The sequence below is a fragment of the Aspergillus neoniger genome, assembly GCF_003184625.1.
Source record: "Aspergillus neoniger CBS 115656 unplaced genomic scaffold BO87scaffold_3, whole genome shotgun sequence".
Classification (NCBI taxonomy): Eukaryota; Fungi; Ascomycota; class Eurotiomycetes; order Eurotiales; family Aspergillaceae; genus Aspergillus; species Aspergillus neoniger.
In genome coordinates, this window is record NW_020291131.1 from 413947 (window position 1) to 429479 (window position 15533).

Sequence of the window (15533 nt, forward strand, 5' to 3'; positions counted from 1 at the left end):
CTTGTGTGATACTATATGTGGTGAGGGGGATAAGTGTATATTTAGTATATATATGGTCTCTTGTGGTTGAGACTCCATATTGGTCAGCTGCCGGGTTCAATGTTATGAGCATGTTTCACTATGGTACTGCCAACTATAACTAAGAACTATTTGATAGTATATATTTATTATGAGTAAAACCAGCAAATGTTATATCTATCAATAACTGAAGTAGGGGGATGGTTGAGTGTGGAGGGTGATACAAAGAGTTAGTCAAAAGTTCTCTAGAGTTGTAAAATAGTTATTAATAGTTATTATTCAGTTATAACTACTAGTAGTAACCTTTTTACGAATGTAGATATCTTCCATCTATCAAATTATTCACATAATACCCCCATTATGAATACCTTGGGGCCACTATATATCTTGAAGCAAGGCAAGGACACGGCATATTCGCTAAAGCTTGTCAATTGAAGTTCATACCTAGTATACTTCAACTTGTCCATTCGTCTACGTTCAAATGAGATCAATAATATCTACAATATTACAACAATTCTTCTCCCAACACTGGGTATAACTGACGAATTAAACCTTGGTCTGCCTGCACAGCTATGTCCATCCATATACAAGCGACACGGTCAAAGTGTGAAGACAAGAAAAAGAAGAAGAATAGAAAAGCAAAACCATATGATAATAATGGAAACGAAAAGAATTTCCTAGCGCCAACGCAGAAAGCTAGCCGACCTACGCCAGAAAGTGATGCTTCATGATTGCCATTAAAAGGTGTTAGGTTGAAGATCAGAATGGAAACAGTTCGAATCGAACATGGCCCGGAAGGACGAAATTCCAGGCGCCGAAATTTGCTACGAGTGGTATAAGGGTGGGATGGAATGGCCATGAAGGAGGATGGAAGATGAACTAGCAGTTCACGAGGTTGATGTGGTTGTCGTTGAGGGCAGCACACGCCAGCAGGGTGCGGTGAGGGTGGAAGGCCGTGCTGGCAATCGGGGAAGATCGATTGTGGTGGAGAAAGCTCGAGTAGGGCTCGAAGGTGGATAGATATGTACCATTGACGTTGAACGTCTTGACTTCGTGTCGGTTGGTACCCCTATTCATACAAGTCAGCAAATCTGCTTAGCCATATTTGACAAGAGCCACGTACACCATGAACACAGGGGCGTGTTCGTGCACGCTCAATGTGCGAAGCGTATCCTTGGTCGCTGAAAACGTTGAAAATGGCGTGTCCATTCGAAGATCCCATAGTCGAATCTCGCCATTTCGGCTACCAGACACCAGTTCCCTCAGTCCGCCGCGTTGCATATGGACATTGGTGATCCACTGCTTGTGCTCGCGCCAGACCTTAACCATGGAGGTTGTCGGCTTGAGACGCTGATCAAACACTCGAACAGCGCCATCGCCAAATCCTGCCACGAAGATATTTCCTGCAACCTGATCCGACGTCAAAGAAGTGATACACGAGCCGGACCTTGCGGGAATATCCTATGCAATAGTCAGAAGAGTGTTCCCATCCTCAATATGTGGAAACATACGTTAGTGCACACTTCGGTGGCTGCATTCCACACACGAATGACCTTGACGTCTCCTGCGACCAACGCTTTGCCCTGACCCTGCTGCCAGTCGAGGACCAGGCCGGCATTCCGATTACTGGGGATCAGTTCCGGTAGTGCCCTGAAAGATGTAACGATCTCCACCTTTTTGGCGGACTCATAGTTCCTAAACACTTTCAGTACGCCATCGGAGGAGCCCGTCATCAAAAGTGCTTGATCGTCTTCATTAATATATCGCACTTCGTTGATTTTCGACCCTGCTGGATTGCCATTAGAGAAGCGGTTGAGACGTTTGTGGCTCTGCCAGTCCCATATCCTATTTGGTGTTAGCGGAGAAAAGCACGGCTGATCCTAAGCACATACGCAATCGTATCCCTGTCGTCCGCAACTGCGAGATGATCCTCAAACTGGTGGAAGCACATCTTCAAGGGCTGGCTGCTGTTAGATAAGAGAGACAATGAGTTATCCCATCGGCTACTGCCGGCTATTCCCTTCAGGGGTTGGGTCTCCGAAATGATCTTTTCGTTGCGACTCCGTCTCCAAAGGCGTTCGTTGTAATCCGCACTACCGGGCTCGTCGGGCTCATTGGGTTTCATCTGGGGTTCCCGGAAATACTGAATAAGGGTAAGAAGTTGCTCATACTCAATCTGGTTTTCCGCGCTTATTGCATCAAGGAGTTCTGGGATTACCTCTGTGGACCAATCTAGGAACCTGCTCATTAAGGGGATTGTCGGGACAGCAGTGGGATCTCTGGGTTCAAAGCCTCGTGAAGTAGGGGTCGGGGCCTGGTGATACGCAGTCGCGGGAGCGACTTGGTCGTTGACCTCTGGGGGCCGCGTCCATTCGGGAGGTGCTCGTCCTCTGGGTGTCATGGGAACTCGGCTTTTCGGGGTCGTTGACGTTTGCTGCGACTGCGCATCCGCCGCGGATGAACTGCCAAACGCCAAATTCTTAAGCGATGCAGCGACACTCGCCGTTCGTTTTAGGCTCAGTGAAAGGTAACCTTCTTGTTTCGGCGGTGCAGCGGAAGGAGGAGTCGGCGGTGGCGCCGTCTTCTTTGACTCTGGCCTTTCTCGGACCTGGAACTTCTGGGATACACGATTCGAGAGATCCAAAATCTCATTGCGAACCTTGTTGGTTAGCGTCGCCATAGGGGATTGAAGAAGACAGATGTGGATGTAGTCGACCACCATGGCCGCATCTTGGGCAATGTCAGGATGAGGATCAACAGAAAGAATTAGTAGTTGTTTCCAAATAGTACCAAAAGTCGTATTCCGGGACAATATCTGCGACCTATGGTTGGGATCCGCGGAGCCATTCGCTGAGATATTCGGCACATCCTCCAAGGAAAGACTCCGAGTGCCATCTTGTTCCAGTTTCAACAGGAGGTTCTGCTTCTCGTCCTGAAATTCCTCGTAGGCAGCAACCAGAAACTTGTTCTGGTAGCGCCTCACGAACGTTGAGAAGAAGACCAGGAGTTCTTTCCTCACCAGGACACTGCCGTCTGATGCCATAGGTAGCACCGTCATAGCCAGAGACTCTTCTATTTGGGCAACCTGGTCTGTCAAATCAGGGATACCCAAGAAAGTCGTTACTGCATGGAGCATTGCAGCGCGGACCTCGGGGACCGGATCGAAATTAAGCTCGCAAAGCCTTGCAGGAGCAGCGCAACGAATGCCCATCCACTTGGCTTCAGGGAAGTCAGACCACAACATGCTAATACAGAGACACGACCATTGCCGCAACAGGGGGTTTTCAACATCCATGAGGTGCTTAAGGCAGGAGTCAAAGAGCTCAGCAGAAAGGCACACATTCTGGCCTTGAGGGTAATTCTTGCAAAAGATCGAGACAATGAACGCACACATCGCTCGATGTTCGCTAGCATTGCCCACGGGTATTGGCGAGGAAGGGTTGAGGATGGAAATGAAGTAATGGATTCCGTTGTCCTTCAACAAATCGTTCTGGACTGTATGATCGACGGCCATGATCCTTGCCCAGATGAAGACCATCACGGGCTTCAATTCTTGGGCGGCGGACTGCAGGAGCTTTACGACATATGGGAATATCCCGATGCTCAGAGCCAGATGGACAGCCCAAGGTCCTAGATCCAGGAATTTGCTAAGCAATATCAGCGCCCTGAGTCGATGCGCTTGACTGAGAAGGACCTGCAGCACAATCGGAAGCTGATCCGGGGGATTCTTTTCCGTTGGACCTGATGACAAGTAAACCTCAAAAGCGGTAAGCTGCTCGGCAAAGAATGTTGAATGTTGATACTCATATTGCCTGCGGCCCTCTTCGTGGTCAATGAGAGCCGGTAATTGTGACAAGACCATTTCAACTGCCAAATCCCAGCTCTTCCACAGCGGGTGATGATGGGTTTCTGGAAGCTCAGGAGAGGAAATAGGATGACACTTGTATGTTCGCATGATACGCTCGGCGAGCAGAAAATTTCTAAACAAAGCAGCGACCATGAGATCTTGACGGAAGAGCTTCTTGAACAGCGCCCGGGGCAATGTGTTCCAGGCAATAGTGTCCGTGATCGCAGTAAAAATCCAGTTCAGCTCTCCAAGTGGGCTTCTCCGATCCTGTAAGCGGCCTGGCACTCTGAACTCGTCAATCGAGATGTTCGTCTGCAGGGGATTTTGGAGGATGAAGAAACGCAGCGCAATCTCAATAGGCGTAGTCAAGCAACAAGTGAAGATATCCGCTGGGAGATCGGGGTTAGTGGGGAGCGACTCTGTCTTCTGACATGCTGCGAGGATGATACAATCCCCGTAGTTTTGAACGATGGCGTTTGGATCCCGCTTCTTCGCCTCTGCGTTCTCCTTCTCATGTTTCTCGACGAAGGTGTGAAAGTTCGACACAATATTCCCTGCATGCGATACGTCGAAGACAAACAGGCTAGGTCCTGCAAGCCAGGACTGCAAGTCGTAGAGGGATACCGGAATGTACTGAGTGTAATTCTTGTTGAAGACCCAAATCTCACCCGACTGAGTAGGGAGAGGTACACCATGGCCGTTGTAATGGAACAGCACCCGCTCGTCCTTGGCGTTGCGGCGCAGAGAGATGCAAAACTTCTTCGTCTCGTCGACAGAGGGGTCAAGATATTGCTTGTACCTAGTTCTTAAGCTAAGTGTCTCATATTGCTCCTGCAGTTTCTTTCCGATCTGCTCCATGATCTTGTTGTGACCACCGCCGGTAGTAGACGTGGGATCGACCCAGCATTCCAACTTAGCTGTCGGGTTCGTCTTGACCACATCGGGCGGGTCGACGCCAATATTCAGGCAGATGGCTAGCGCCGCGGAGACGGTTTTCAGGCGGTCCTTCATGCGCCAGTCTTGGCTGGGCCAGCTTCCGACCGGATCCCTAGGGATGCCGTTCGTCTCGTGGCGCTTCTCTGTGAAATACATATAGAAATTCTAGAGCAGTCAGATCCGACCGGATTGTAAGCCTTAGCTGTCCGTTGCATCTGCTTACCGAGTGCAGGACTTTCAGGTACTCGCTCGAAGTATACTCCTCCTGCCATCCATGTCTCATGGCAATGTCCTCTTCCTCATCCCCAGCAATGGCTTTATCAAGCCCCACTCTGGGCCCATAGTCGCTGCGGGCCCTCTTCAGGGTCGCAATCGGTCTTGCACAATCCGACGATCGATCCGAAGTCAGTCGGCCATTGTTCTCGATGATCAGCGGGTTCTCGCCTGCAGATGAGCTAGTCGGTCGTTCGGGGGTGATGACGGGAGTCTGTTTGTGCTCCACGGTAGTAAATGATCGGTGATGTCCTGGAACAGGAGCGGGGGATCTGTCACGCGGGGGAATGTGTGTTTCTAGATCCGGACCAAAGGCAACCCGAACAGACTTGTGATGACTCTTCCGAGGTTCGGGATGCGATGCCTGTTGAATTGTGGGCTCCATTCTGAATTCTGGTCAATGAGGGTCTGTTATACATCGAAGGTCATCATGTAGCGTGAAGTAACGAGGGCGAAGCTGGCCGGGACCTGAACATGCGGAGAAGTTAGCATATAGTCAGGGTTGATGGAGAATCTCACATGCGGGGAGTTGGCGTTGCCCAGGCGTCGACTGTAGGGCAGATGCGCGGGTGAATATGTTCTCACCTTATCAATACTCATGTCACAGTGCATGCACTGGGACCAGGCGATTCTCATACCCAATCCGGAGGGTCAACAGTCAGCAGCCAGCAGTTGGGAGGACGCCCTGTGGCGAGGAAGCTCTGCCACGTTCAGGGAATCCAAAAGAACTCAAACACCAGGCGATTCGGTCTCCCCAGGAAGTTGAAACTGCTGACGCTCCCTTCCAAAGACGCGGGGGGACTTGGTTGATGATGTTGGTTCGGCGAGAACCATGAGCTCTGGCCGGGATCCTCTTGGCATGGCCTGGACGGAACATCGTTGTCCCCGGAGCATATCCAACAACGCCTGCGCTTAACTGGATTAGGCAGCTCCCATGGATGACGATATTTCTACCGAGGCGGTGGTCGGGTTAGTCTTTACGGTGGAGGAGGTATTGGAAATATTTGTGTTTTCCTTTTCTTTCAAAAACAAGTACTTTCATATTCATTCTTCATTTTTCATGGTACCTGGAAGCTTACACTACAGAGTTGACAAGTCACATGTCTAGCAGTTTGACTAAGCGTACCCAGCTCTATGCATGGATAAGAACTCCGGTGTTCATACGTACCTAAATCGGACTAGATCAGTATCATTTTAACTACTCCATCCACTACCCACCCAAGCTATAATTATATTAGGAGTTCAGGAGAGGCATTGACACGGTTCACACTCTATCAAAACGTTCTGATTCACAAGCTTGTTCCCAATACAAGCCTGAGGATGCAACTGATACATAAAGACATGCGCGGACATCAGAATAATATTCCAAAAAGTGGCGGTAAAAAAGTGTTATGCTCTACTAGTTAGCAATTGCGCTTTTGGTCTTCCCCCACTACTAGTATATACTTCGTACACAGTAGCAATATATTTTCACGACCCTGCTACAGTGGTGGTAAGGAGGCGTGGGGGAGAGAACAGAGACAAGGGACCAAGACGGGTAGGCTTAACGGCGATCGGAGGGCCGTCAGATCATGTTTCGTTTCAGTCGCTCTTCTGTGTGAAACAGTCTGCCCATGTCTGTCGGTATGCCAATACTATGTAAGAGGGTAGACTGGATGCACCCTTCCGACCGAGAAGTTCTGAATAACGACTAGGTATGTTCGGAAGGACGCAGCTTCATTTCAGCCGACCTTCTTTGCACCCCCAAATGCGCTCTAATTAAAGTGGTAAGAATGGGGCTACTGCAAGCCCTGCAGGCTGGGCCATGTTCACCCATGGGTATGAGCCAACCTCATTGGTGGTGAAGTTAGGGAACCCGATACGGGTGATGGCTTCTGAGTGGCTTGCGAAAGATGAAGGGGAAAAGAAAGGCAGCACACCATCACGGGACATCTGAAAAAGCACTAAACAAAACCGTCAGCGCCCAGATCACGATGCGCCACTGCCGCCCTGAAAGAAACCAATTGAGAGATGGGAGCATTGCAAATTACGACAGGAAGGGTAGCGGCATCCTGCTACGTAGTACTGACAGGTACCAGTTAGCTAGTAACTAGTAGTCAGTACTTTCTGCGTCCCTTACTAGAGACTTACTAAAAAGCAGGTTTACAAGGGGGGGCCAGCCATTCAGCGCCCCATGCCCAGTGGCCTGAGAATCATATCTCTGGCGGTTCCCATGGTCCCAGTGGTTACTGGAAAAAGCCACTAAACCACACAGGGTATGTAGATATCGATCGAACCGACCGTTGTCTGGAATCCAGAAATTAGTTCGCCTGTCGTGGGAATGATGGGCCAGATAATGCGGACCAAGCCCCTTTTGCCGGGACCAATGTGATCTCTGCTTGACCCTAGTGGTTCTCTTTTCCCTAACCCCCCTTAGAAATAGGGACGGTTCAACCCCTGGTTCCGCCCTGCTCAATCTCGTGGTTTTCGTTTTCTGGCAGCGTCCCGAGCTATTTTGTATGAGAGGAGCCTCGCTACGGGCGGAGCTAACTGTAAGTCTGTAAGCCTGGCCCTCCCCCAGCGCTAACCCATCCGGACTTTACACCGTATTTCCCCAGCCAGTCAGCTTCGCTAGGTAGTCTACCGTTGATCAACTGCCCTCCAGAATTAGAAAGTGGAGGACTTTGAACCGACCTGATTCATAATCCCTGAATAATGCCTGTCGCCAATCAAACCGACACATTCGACTTTTACCATGATGCTTGCTTCTTTTTCTCCAACGGAAGCTCACCTATCCGAAGCGTCGCAGTGCTTTGTAGACAAAGATACCTCGTTTTGCGAAACTGCTGGCTACTATAGCCACACTGTGACGTAGCCAGTGCCATGCCGACTATGATGACCCCGGTTTGTTTGCTTTGCAACGATTTCAGCTCTAGTCGGGAGCTGCTCATAACAAAGGGATGGGACTACGAAATCGTTGCTATCCGCATACTAAATAAAGTTCAGGTCCCTCGCGCATCTTCCAGTCTTTAACCTGACCTTATGTCTGCTTGTCTGGGACACGGAGCCGCCCTCTGTCTGATGCTAAATGGGGCATCTATGTCCGGCTGATGCCGGATGTCTGGGCCCAGAGACCAAAGGTATATGGAGTATATGGAGCCATGGATACTAGCAAGCTTTGTGATGGCTGGTCAGGCCATAGCGTAGAGCGGTATTCTTCTCCAAAAATGCGCCGCCCGCAAGACAGGTGGGTGTTGCTGCTGTCCGTAATGTACTTTGAAATAAGTATGTCTTGTTCCTGCATCGAAGATAGCCCTGAATCAGCAAGGGATGTTTAGATCGTGGCCAATGTGATATCATCGTCGGACTAATCATAATTTAAGAAACTTCTTCGGCGGTACTCCGTACATTGCCCAGCCGATGAGTTTTGTTTGCCAGGTGGAATGTTCGGGGTGTCGATGATGTGGCTCGGGAGCCACAAGGGAACCAACCAACCTCTCGCGGTGGTTCCTGCATGACCAGTGGCTCAACCCACATCCACTCACATTGTATTATTGCAATTACTGGCTCGCAATGGAGGATACCTGTTTCCCCTCCTCAAGATGACCGAGTCTGTGTAGACACCCCTGCATTTCACATCTCCTCTATCGTTCATGCATCGAGGAATAAGCAGACAACTGGGTGCGATGTAGAGCGACAAGCCGAGTGGACCAACGACAGACACATGTCGGCAGTTGCGAATTGCATTGCTTATTCTGAAGGCCGATCGACCGAACTCTGGTTGTTAGCCAGATTAATGTGATCCTGACAGAAGATTCATCGAAATTTGATGGAAATCCACCCGTAAGACAAGGGGAATGAGAATCACAAGTTAATTGTATCTAGCTGTCTGTGCCATTCAGTAGTAGAATGAGGCCTGAAATGGATGGGGGAGGTTGTAAGGTGGTTCGGGGAGGGTGGGAAGAGGTGGGAATGTAACTAAGAAAGAGTTGAGGTATGGGAGGGTGGATGTACCAACACCACTGTCTGGGGAATGGAAACGCCTCGTGGGAGGATGGATTGACCTTTATTTACTTTTTTTTTTCTTTCTTTCTTTGGGGTGTGTTGACAGGGAGGGAAATGAGATTAACTTACCCGCAAGACGGAAAAGTAAGCAAGTAAGAAGCTGCCTTGGAGAACGGCGATGAGGCGGTGTCGCCCTGGCAGGTCCGCATCCCCATCCGTCTTTTCGCTCTTCTTCTGCCTTTCCCCCCCCCCTAAACTAAAACTAATTGCTGCCAAAAGCCCAGTGGATAATTATCTAATGCTGGCTGGCCAGAAAGTGTGAAACGCCGGAGTCTTTCACTTCTCTCGTCTCCCTCTCCTCTCCTCTCTTCCTCCAATTCTCCAGGTCCAGAGCCCCAACTTCTTGCTCGCGCACCCTTCATCCTTTTACTTTCTTTCCTTGTTGATGTTCTTCTCGTCTTTGGGTGCTCTGTTGTCCACTTTTCCGTCGGCCTTCTTTGCTTGTCCTTAGTCGCAGTCGTTCCGTTCCGTTTGCTGTTATCCACCCCTGTCTGTTTTTTTGTGATTTTCTATATTCCACCCCTCTCCATGCTCTGTCATTGTCGCCATCGGATTTCAATGAGGCTTTTTCGGAATTAAAAAAAAGGACAGAATAACACTCTCAGTCTCCGAATCGATACGTTGAGCGGCTTCAAGAGAAGGGTCGATTTGAATGGGGTGCCTTTAGCTGCTCTTTCTAGCATCGTCAGGAACGAACGCCGGTCCCTACTGTTGTTTCTCTGCTTTCGACTCCGAATTCAATTCTCCCTGCCGTTCGCTCCTTCATAACGTTCAACAAGCCGGCGCTCTTGAGCTATCCTCTTGCCGGTCTTTAGTGGGATCTCTTGTTTTGATCTATAATATACCCATCGCATTGCAATTGGAACTCTGTTGGTACAGGTGACCTGGTGCAGCTGGTGGACTCCCCCAGTTCCCTATTACACTTCCGCCGTTGCTCCGCTGCTTTGTACTTGAGACGACCGTTTACGACTCAATCTTAACGATGGCATTCCTCTTTAAATCAAAGAAACACCAGCAGGGTTCTGGCCTACCCCCCGCGTCAAGAAACGTTCAATCTTCAGAAGGGCCGCCGGCAAACCCAAGCCCAAACCCATCAGCGGCTGCGCAGCCCAGCGGCGCCAAAGAACGGGATGGATCACATTCCCAGACCCCGACGCCCAGCAGTAGCTACAATAATTCTTTGAACTCGTTGAACGGCACGAACAGCCCCGATCACCCGCGGATGCGCCAGAGAGCCGAATCCGAATCGCAGGTTGGTTTCCCAGATCTTCTCACTCAGTGACACTCAACATTGTGTGTCCTGTTCTGCTTGTGATGAGTGCTACTCATTTTCCGAACCTTGGCTGATCATGCGCAGAGCCAACGACCACAACAGGCGGCGCCAAGTAACTCCCCGAACGGTAGCCCAGGTGCATCATTGTATCCATGGTCGCAGCGACGCGTGAACTTCACTTCCGCCCAGACAAATCCATTCCCTCGTTATGGAGCAGCAATCAATGCGGTGGCATCGAAGGAGGGCGACATCTACATGATGGGTGGCCTAATAGATGGATCAACTGTCAAGGGAGATTTGTGGATGATGGAGAACAGCGGCGGTAACTTGTCCTGCTTCCCGATCGCTACTGTCTCCGAAGGGCCAGGCCCGCGAGTCGGCCATGCCAGCCTGCTGGTTGGTAACGCTTTCATCGTATTTGGAGGCGATACTAAGGTGGATGAAACCGACACCTTGGATGACACGCTCTATCTCTTGAACACATGTACGTATGCATGCAATAGTCTCATTCACTTGAGACTTTTTGGGGTGTTCATATTCTAACATGTCTGGGTTGCAGCTTCTCGTCAATGGTCCAGATCGATACCCCCAGGTCCTCGACCTGCTGGGCGTTACGGCCACACTCTCAACATCCTTGGCTCTAGACTTTATGTTTTTGGTGGACAGGTCGAAGGCTATTTCTTCAACGACCTGGTTTGTTTCGACTTGAACCAGCTTCAGAATCCGGGGAACAAGTGGGAATTCCTTATTCGGAATAGCCACGAAGGTGGCCCTCCGCCCGGTCAAATTCCGCCCGCCAGAACGAACCATACAATAGTGAGCTTCAACGACAAACTGTATCTGTAAGTGTCTATACTTCGTCTACACCCTCTTTGCCCTCTGATTCATGCGCTCGATTTTTGACCCTGCTCCAGGTTTGGAGGAACGAATGGCTTGCAATGGTTCAATGATGTCTGGTCGTATGACCCTCGTGCAAACACCTGGACTCAGTTGGATTGCGTCGGCTTCATCCCAACACCTCGTGAAGGGCACGCTGCGGCTCTTGTTAACGACGTTATGTACATTTTTGGAGGACGAACCGACGAAGGTATTGACCTCGGGGATTTGGCCGCATTCCGCATCTCCACGCGACGATGGTATTCTTTCCAAAACATGGGGCCTGCGCCTTCTCCAAGGTCTGGTCATAGCATGACCGCCTTTGGAAAGCAAATCATCGTTCTGGCGGGTGAGCCGAGCTCTGCGCCGAGGGATCCTGTCGAACTCAGCATGGCATATATCCTAGATACCGCCAAGATTCGCTACCCAGCTGAGAACCAATCTGGTGAAAGAGCTCCTATTCAAGCGATGCGGAAGATGAGTGGGGACCGTGCAATGCAACCGACGGGTCGGACATCGCGGGAATCTCAGAACCAACCTGACGCACAACGACGTGGACCACCCCCCCAGTCACGGGAGAGCATTATGACCAGCCCTACTGGTAGACCAGCGGACCTTGGTCCTACTCCAGGGCCAGGATCCCGACTGCCCAGAGCGTCGATAGCGCAAGCCCCCGCGGGGCCTCCTCCCCCGGGACAGGCCCCTACACCTGGTCAAAGAGGCAACACTCCTCAGAATGCCATGAATCCCCGAAGCAAGACGCCCACGAAGACGGATCGTGCTTATGGAGGCCCGCCTGTGGATACCGCTCGAGCCATGGGGCCCGACAGGGATAGAGAATCACCAGCTGCCAGGGACTCGCCAAAAGAAGCCCGACCGGCGCAAGACTCGAGTGCCGCATCGGGCGGTCGCCGTACGCCAACCCAGCAGCCATCAAGAATGTCTGCCAAGGCTATGGAAGCTGGTGAGGCTGCACCCCTTATAAGTGCGCCAACTAGACAACGGTCTTTGCGCCAGCACCGGCAACGCAGTTCTATGGACAGTGCCGACGAATCCATCCTTGGTAAACATGCTAGTATCGATGGTTCAACGGAGTCGAGGAGTTACAGAAATTCAAGATCTGGAGATGAACCACGGTCGCCCAGACTGACGCCCCACCAGGAAGCGCTAATCAAAGAGCTGGAAGCGGTGAAAAGCCGTAATGCATGGTATGCTTCCGAACTTGCCTTGGCTAAGAAGGCCGGGTATGCACCCAATCCGGCCAACAGCGTTGGTGTGGATGAGCGTGCCGCAGATGCATTTGCGGATGAGGATCGCCCGTTGATCGAAGCATTCCTTGCCATGAGAGCAGAGCTGGCCAAAATGCAGGCCACAGTCGATCGCCAGGCGGCCATCGCATCTAAACGTGTTGCAGAGGTGGAGCACCAAAGGGATGTTGCTGTCAATGAAGCCGCTTATTCTCGTGCCAAGTTGGCTGCTCATGGTGGAAGTCAAAGGGGCACCCCGCAACCGGATGGAAATGCGCAGGAATCCGAAGATACGTCTGTGGAACGCGGCACAGATCTAACCCGAAGGCTAGCTTTGGCTCTCGCGTCGCAGAATGAGCTCAAATCCAAGCTGGAAGTGATCACCACTGAACTTGATCAGGAAAAGAGAGGCCGTGAGCTTGCGGAGGAGACATGTGAAGCCACCCGGAGACGACTGGCCGAACTAGAAATGCACAACAGTAAACTAGAGGCTGAAAGTCTTAGGGCGGAGCTTCATCAGCTGGAGGCGTCGCTCAGGGAAGAAAGTCTGTTGCGATCGGAGGCCGATTCAGCAGTGAAGCAATTGTCCTTGGACAAAGAGGAGCTTCTGCAGAAACTCGAGGACTCTTCCACCCGTCTTAGGGACTATGGCACTAACCTCGGCGGCCTGCGGGAGGCTGTTACCGCGTCATCTGAGAAGTCCCAACTTCTGGAGAGACAACTAGATGAGGAACGTGAGCGGCGTGAAGGCTTAGAAAGGAAGCTGTTGCAGTTGCGTTCGGAGCACGAAGAAAGGTCAGCAGAGTTAGAGAACGCCACACGTCGCTTGCGAGATGCCGAGGAGCTCATGCAGAGTCATTCGAGGGAAGCCGAGACCCATAAGAATGCGTTCTTGTTGGGTCTTGAGCGTGCGTCATCCTTCGATTCTGAAGCATCCTTGCGCTCCTTGTCCGATCAGCGGGTTTCTGCTTTGGAAGCTCAGATAGAGAGGGCCAACCAATTGGCAAAGACAAGTCAAGCTGCTGCAGATGAAGCAGCAGACAAACTCCGTCGTGCAGAGGAGAGGATTGCTGGACTGGAGGCGTATCAGGAACAGGCTAGTAGGGAGGGTTTGCAGCTTCGCAGGCAGCTGCAAACAGCTATGAAGGAAAGTCAGGGTCACTCTGCTGAGAACAGAGAACTGAAGTCACAGCTGGAGAACCACCAGCGCGAGGCCGGTGCTCTGGCTGTCCAGCATGCTGCCTTGAAGGACCTTCTGGGAGAGCGTGGGGTCAATTATGCCGATAGCCGACGCTCGCCCCTTGAGTCGCCTGGGTCTCGTTTCGGAACTCCCGAGCAAGGTCGGCTTCGCGAACTGGAACAACAGCTTTCCACCAGCTTGAAAGCCCACGAAGAATTGAAGTCCTCTTTCGAGACTCGTGAGCAGGAAGCCGACCGCGCATACAGAGAGAAGCTTGAGCAATTAGAAAATGACTACCAGTCGGCTGTTCATTACGTCAAGGGCACTGAAAAGATGCTGAAGCGCATGAAGGATGAGCTTGCTCGGTACAAGTCTCAGAACGGCAAGCTTCAGTCGGAGCTCGACGCGGCACAGACAGCTCTTGCTGAATCGTCTGGCAAGTCTTCGCAAGCTCCTGCTGACTGGGAGGTCGAACGCTCGAGACTCGAGCAGTCAATCTCCGATCTCCAGGAAGATACAGCAGCCTCCATCGCCAACCTTGAGAGTCAGGTTGCCAGGCTGAGAGCAGAGGCTGCAGCCGCCGAGGCTGACAAGACCAAATCGCAATCTGAACTCGCAAGTATCAAGCAGGAACTTGCTGCTGCGGCAGAGAAAAGCCGCTCTGAGCTGGAGCAGCTCAAGCAGGAGAACGCCTTGTTGGAGAATCGTGCGTCCGATGCCGAGCAGAAGGTTACCATGCTGCTTGACCAGGTTGAGGCGTCAGTTGGGCATTACCGTCGGCAGTCACAGCCTGTCCAAGGAATTAACGGCGTCTCTCGCACCCACAGTAACGCCTCAAGCAACACTATCGGTGCGGGCCGTCGGTCCCGGGCTGATAGTGCCGTGTCTCAAGACGACGCTTTCCCTGACAACCGAAACTCGGTGGCGCTGGACTCGCTTGCAAACGAACTGGAAGCCTTGCGCACTCAGTGGGAGAGCAACAACCGTAACTATCGGTTGAGTACGCAGTCCGACTTTGATCGAACCCCAACCAGGGAGACGGGGCTGAGCGACAGTCTAGCCGAGTGGAGGCGCCGTCTGGATGACGAGGAGACCAGCTCCACAGAGAAGATCGAGCCTCGCCACTCCGGGACGAATCATGTAACAGCAAGCATGTCCTAATGAGAGATCAAATGTGTCTGTGTGTATGTGTGTGGTATATGTCACGAGTCAGCTGATTGATTGATGGCTAGTGGCTACAAGCATTTTTCCTTGCCTTTCAATAAGCCTCAACCTTTGTTATTTATTCAACTCTCACCACCCCATTTCCCCCTTTCGTTCTTGTTTCCCTTTTATACCCCATCCACCTTTTTATTCATTTCATTTCCTTTCATCTATTTTCTTTTCTTTTCTTTTCTTTCTCAACCTTCCATACTTTGGACTGTACTACTACTACTCCTCTATTACTTTGTTTACTTTTTAACTTAACGAAGCCTCTGTCTGAATCTACTTCTGATTTTCTCACACCGAAACGACTTGGAAATCGTAAACCAACCCGTACTGTATTGCCCCCCCCCCACTCAAGATAGATTTCATAGGTTAATAGTTACTTAGAGATAGATTCCCTTAGATCCTCATTGAACATATGGCTGGCGTACATGCCCACCTTTAATTACTCTTACCATTGAGTAAACTGCAGCAGCCAATAGTCAAGTTAGAACATAGTGATTAGTCACTATGAGACTGGAGTCCAGTGAGTCAGGCAGAAGGGGAGACAGATCCTTGTTGGACATCTTCACGAGTATTGAGGTGTCCACTTAAGGAATGAATGTATATGCCTAATTTGGTTTATGATGTGAT

General features: G+C 51.0%; 4 protein-coding genes across 4 annotated transcripts; 3 read left to right on the forward strand and 1 right to left on the reverse strand.

Moving 5' to 3' along the window:
• Positions 1-548: 548 nt before the first annotated feature.
• BO87DRAFT_325613 (ubiquitin-binding TORC1 subunit KOG1) lies at positions 549-5874 on the reverse strand. The gene is made up of 6 exons (XM_025620115.1): positions 5660-5874; positions 5025-5542; positions 1911-4966; positions 1530-1863; positions 1142-1479; positions 549-1087 (listed from the first exon to the last, which is right to left on the reverse strand). The coding sequence occupies exons 2-6, from the start codon at positions 5457-5459 to the stop codon at positions 898-900; spliced, it is 4353 nt and encodes a 1450-aa protein (XP_025484099.1). The 5' UTR covers positions 5460-5542; positions 5660-5874; the 3' UTR covers positions 549-897.
• A 972-nt stretch (positions 5875-6846) lies between these two features.
• On the forward strand, positions 6847-8033 carry BO87DRAFT_412451 (uncharacterized protein; the record flags this gene model as incomplete). The annotated part of the gene is made up of 4 exons (XM_025626497.1): positions 6847-6892; positions 7215-7329; positions 7491-7605; positions 7933-8033. 4 exons carry the CDS (start codon positions 6847-6849, stop codon positions 7987-7989), a joined length of 333 nt encoding a protein of 110 aa, XP_025484100.1. The 3' UTR covers positions 7990-8033.
• Positions 8034-8952: 919 nt separating this feature from the next.
• On the forward strand, positions 8953-9262 carry BO87DRAFT_130109 (uncharacterized protein). The gene has a single exon (XM_025618042.1). The coding sequence runs from the start codon at positions 9050-9052 to the stop codon at positions 9212-9214; it is 165 nt and encodes a 54-aa protein (XP_025484101.1). The 5' UTR covers positions 8953-9049; the 3' UTR covers positions 9215-9262.
• Positions 9263-9790: 528 nt separating this feature from the next.
• On the forward strand, positions 9791-14191 carry BO87DRAFT_130111 (putative cell polarity protein (Tea1)). The gene is made up of 5 exons (XM_025618043.1): positions 9791-10370; positions 10476-10875; positions 10951-11233; positions 11306-13849; positions 13945-14191. The coding sequence occupies exons 1-5, from the start codon at positions 10101-10103 to the stop codon at positions 13970-13972; spliced, it is 3525 nt and encodes a 1174-aa protein (XP_025484102.1). The 5' UTR covers positions 9791-10100; the 3' UTR covers positions 13973-14191.
• The last annotated feature ends 1342 nt before the right edge of the window (positions 14192-15533 follow it).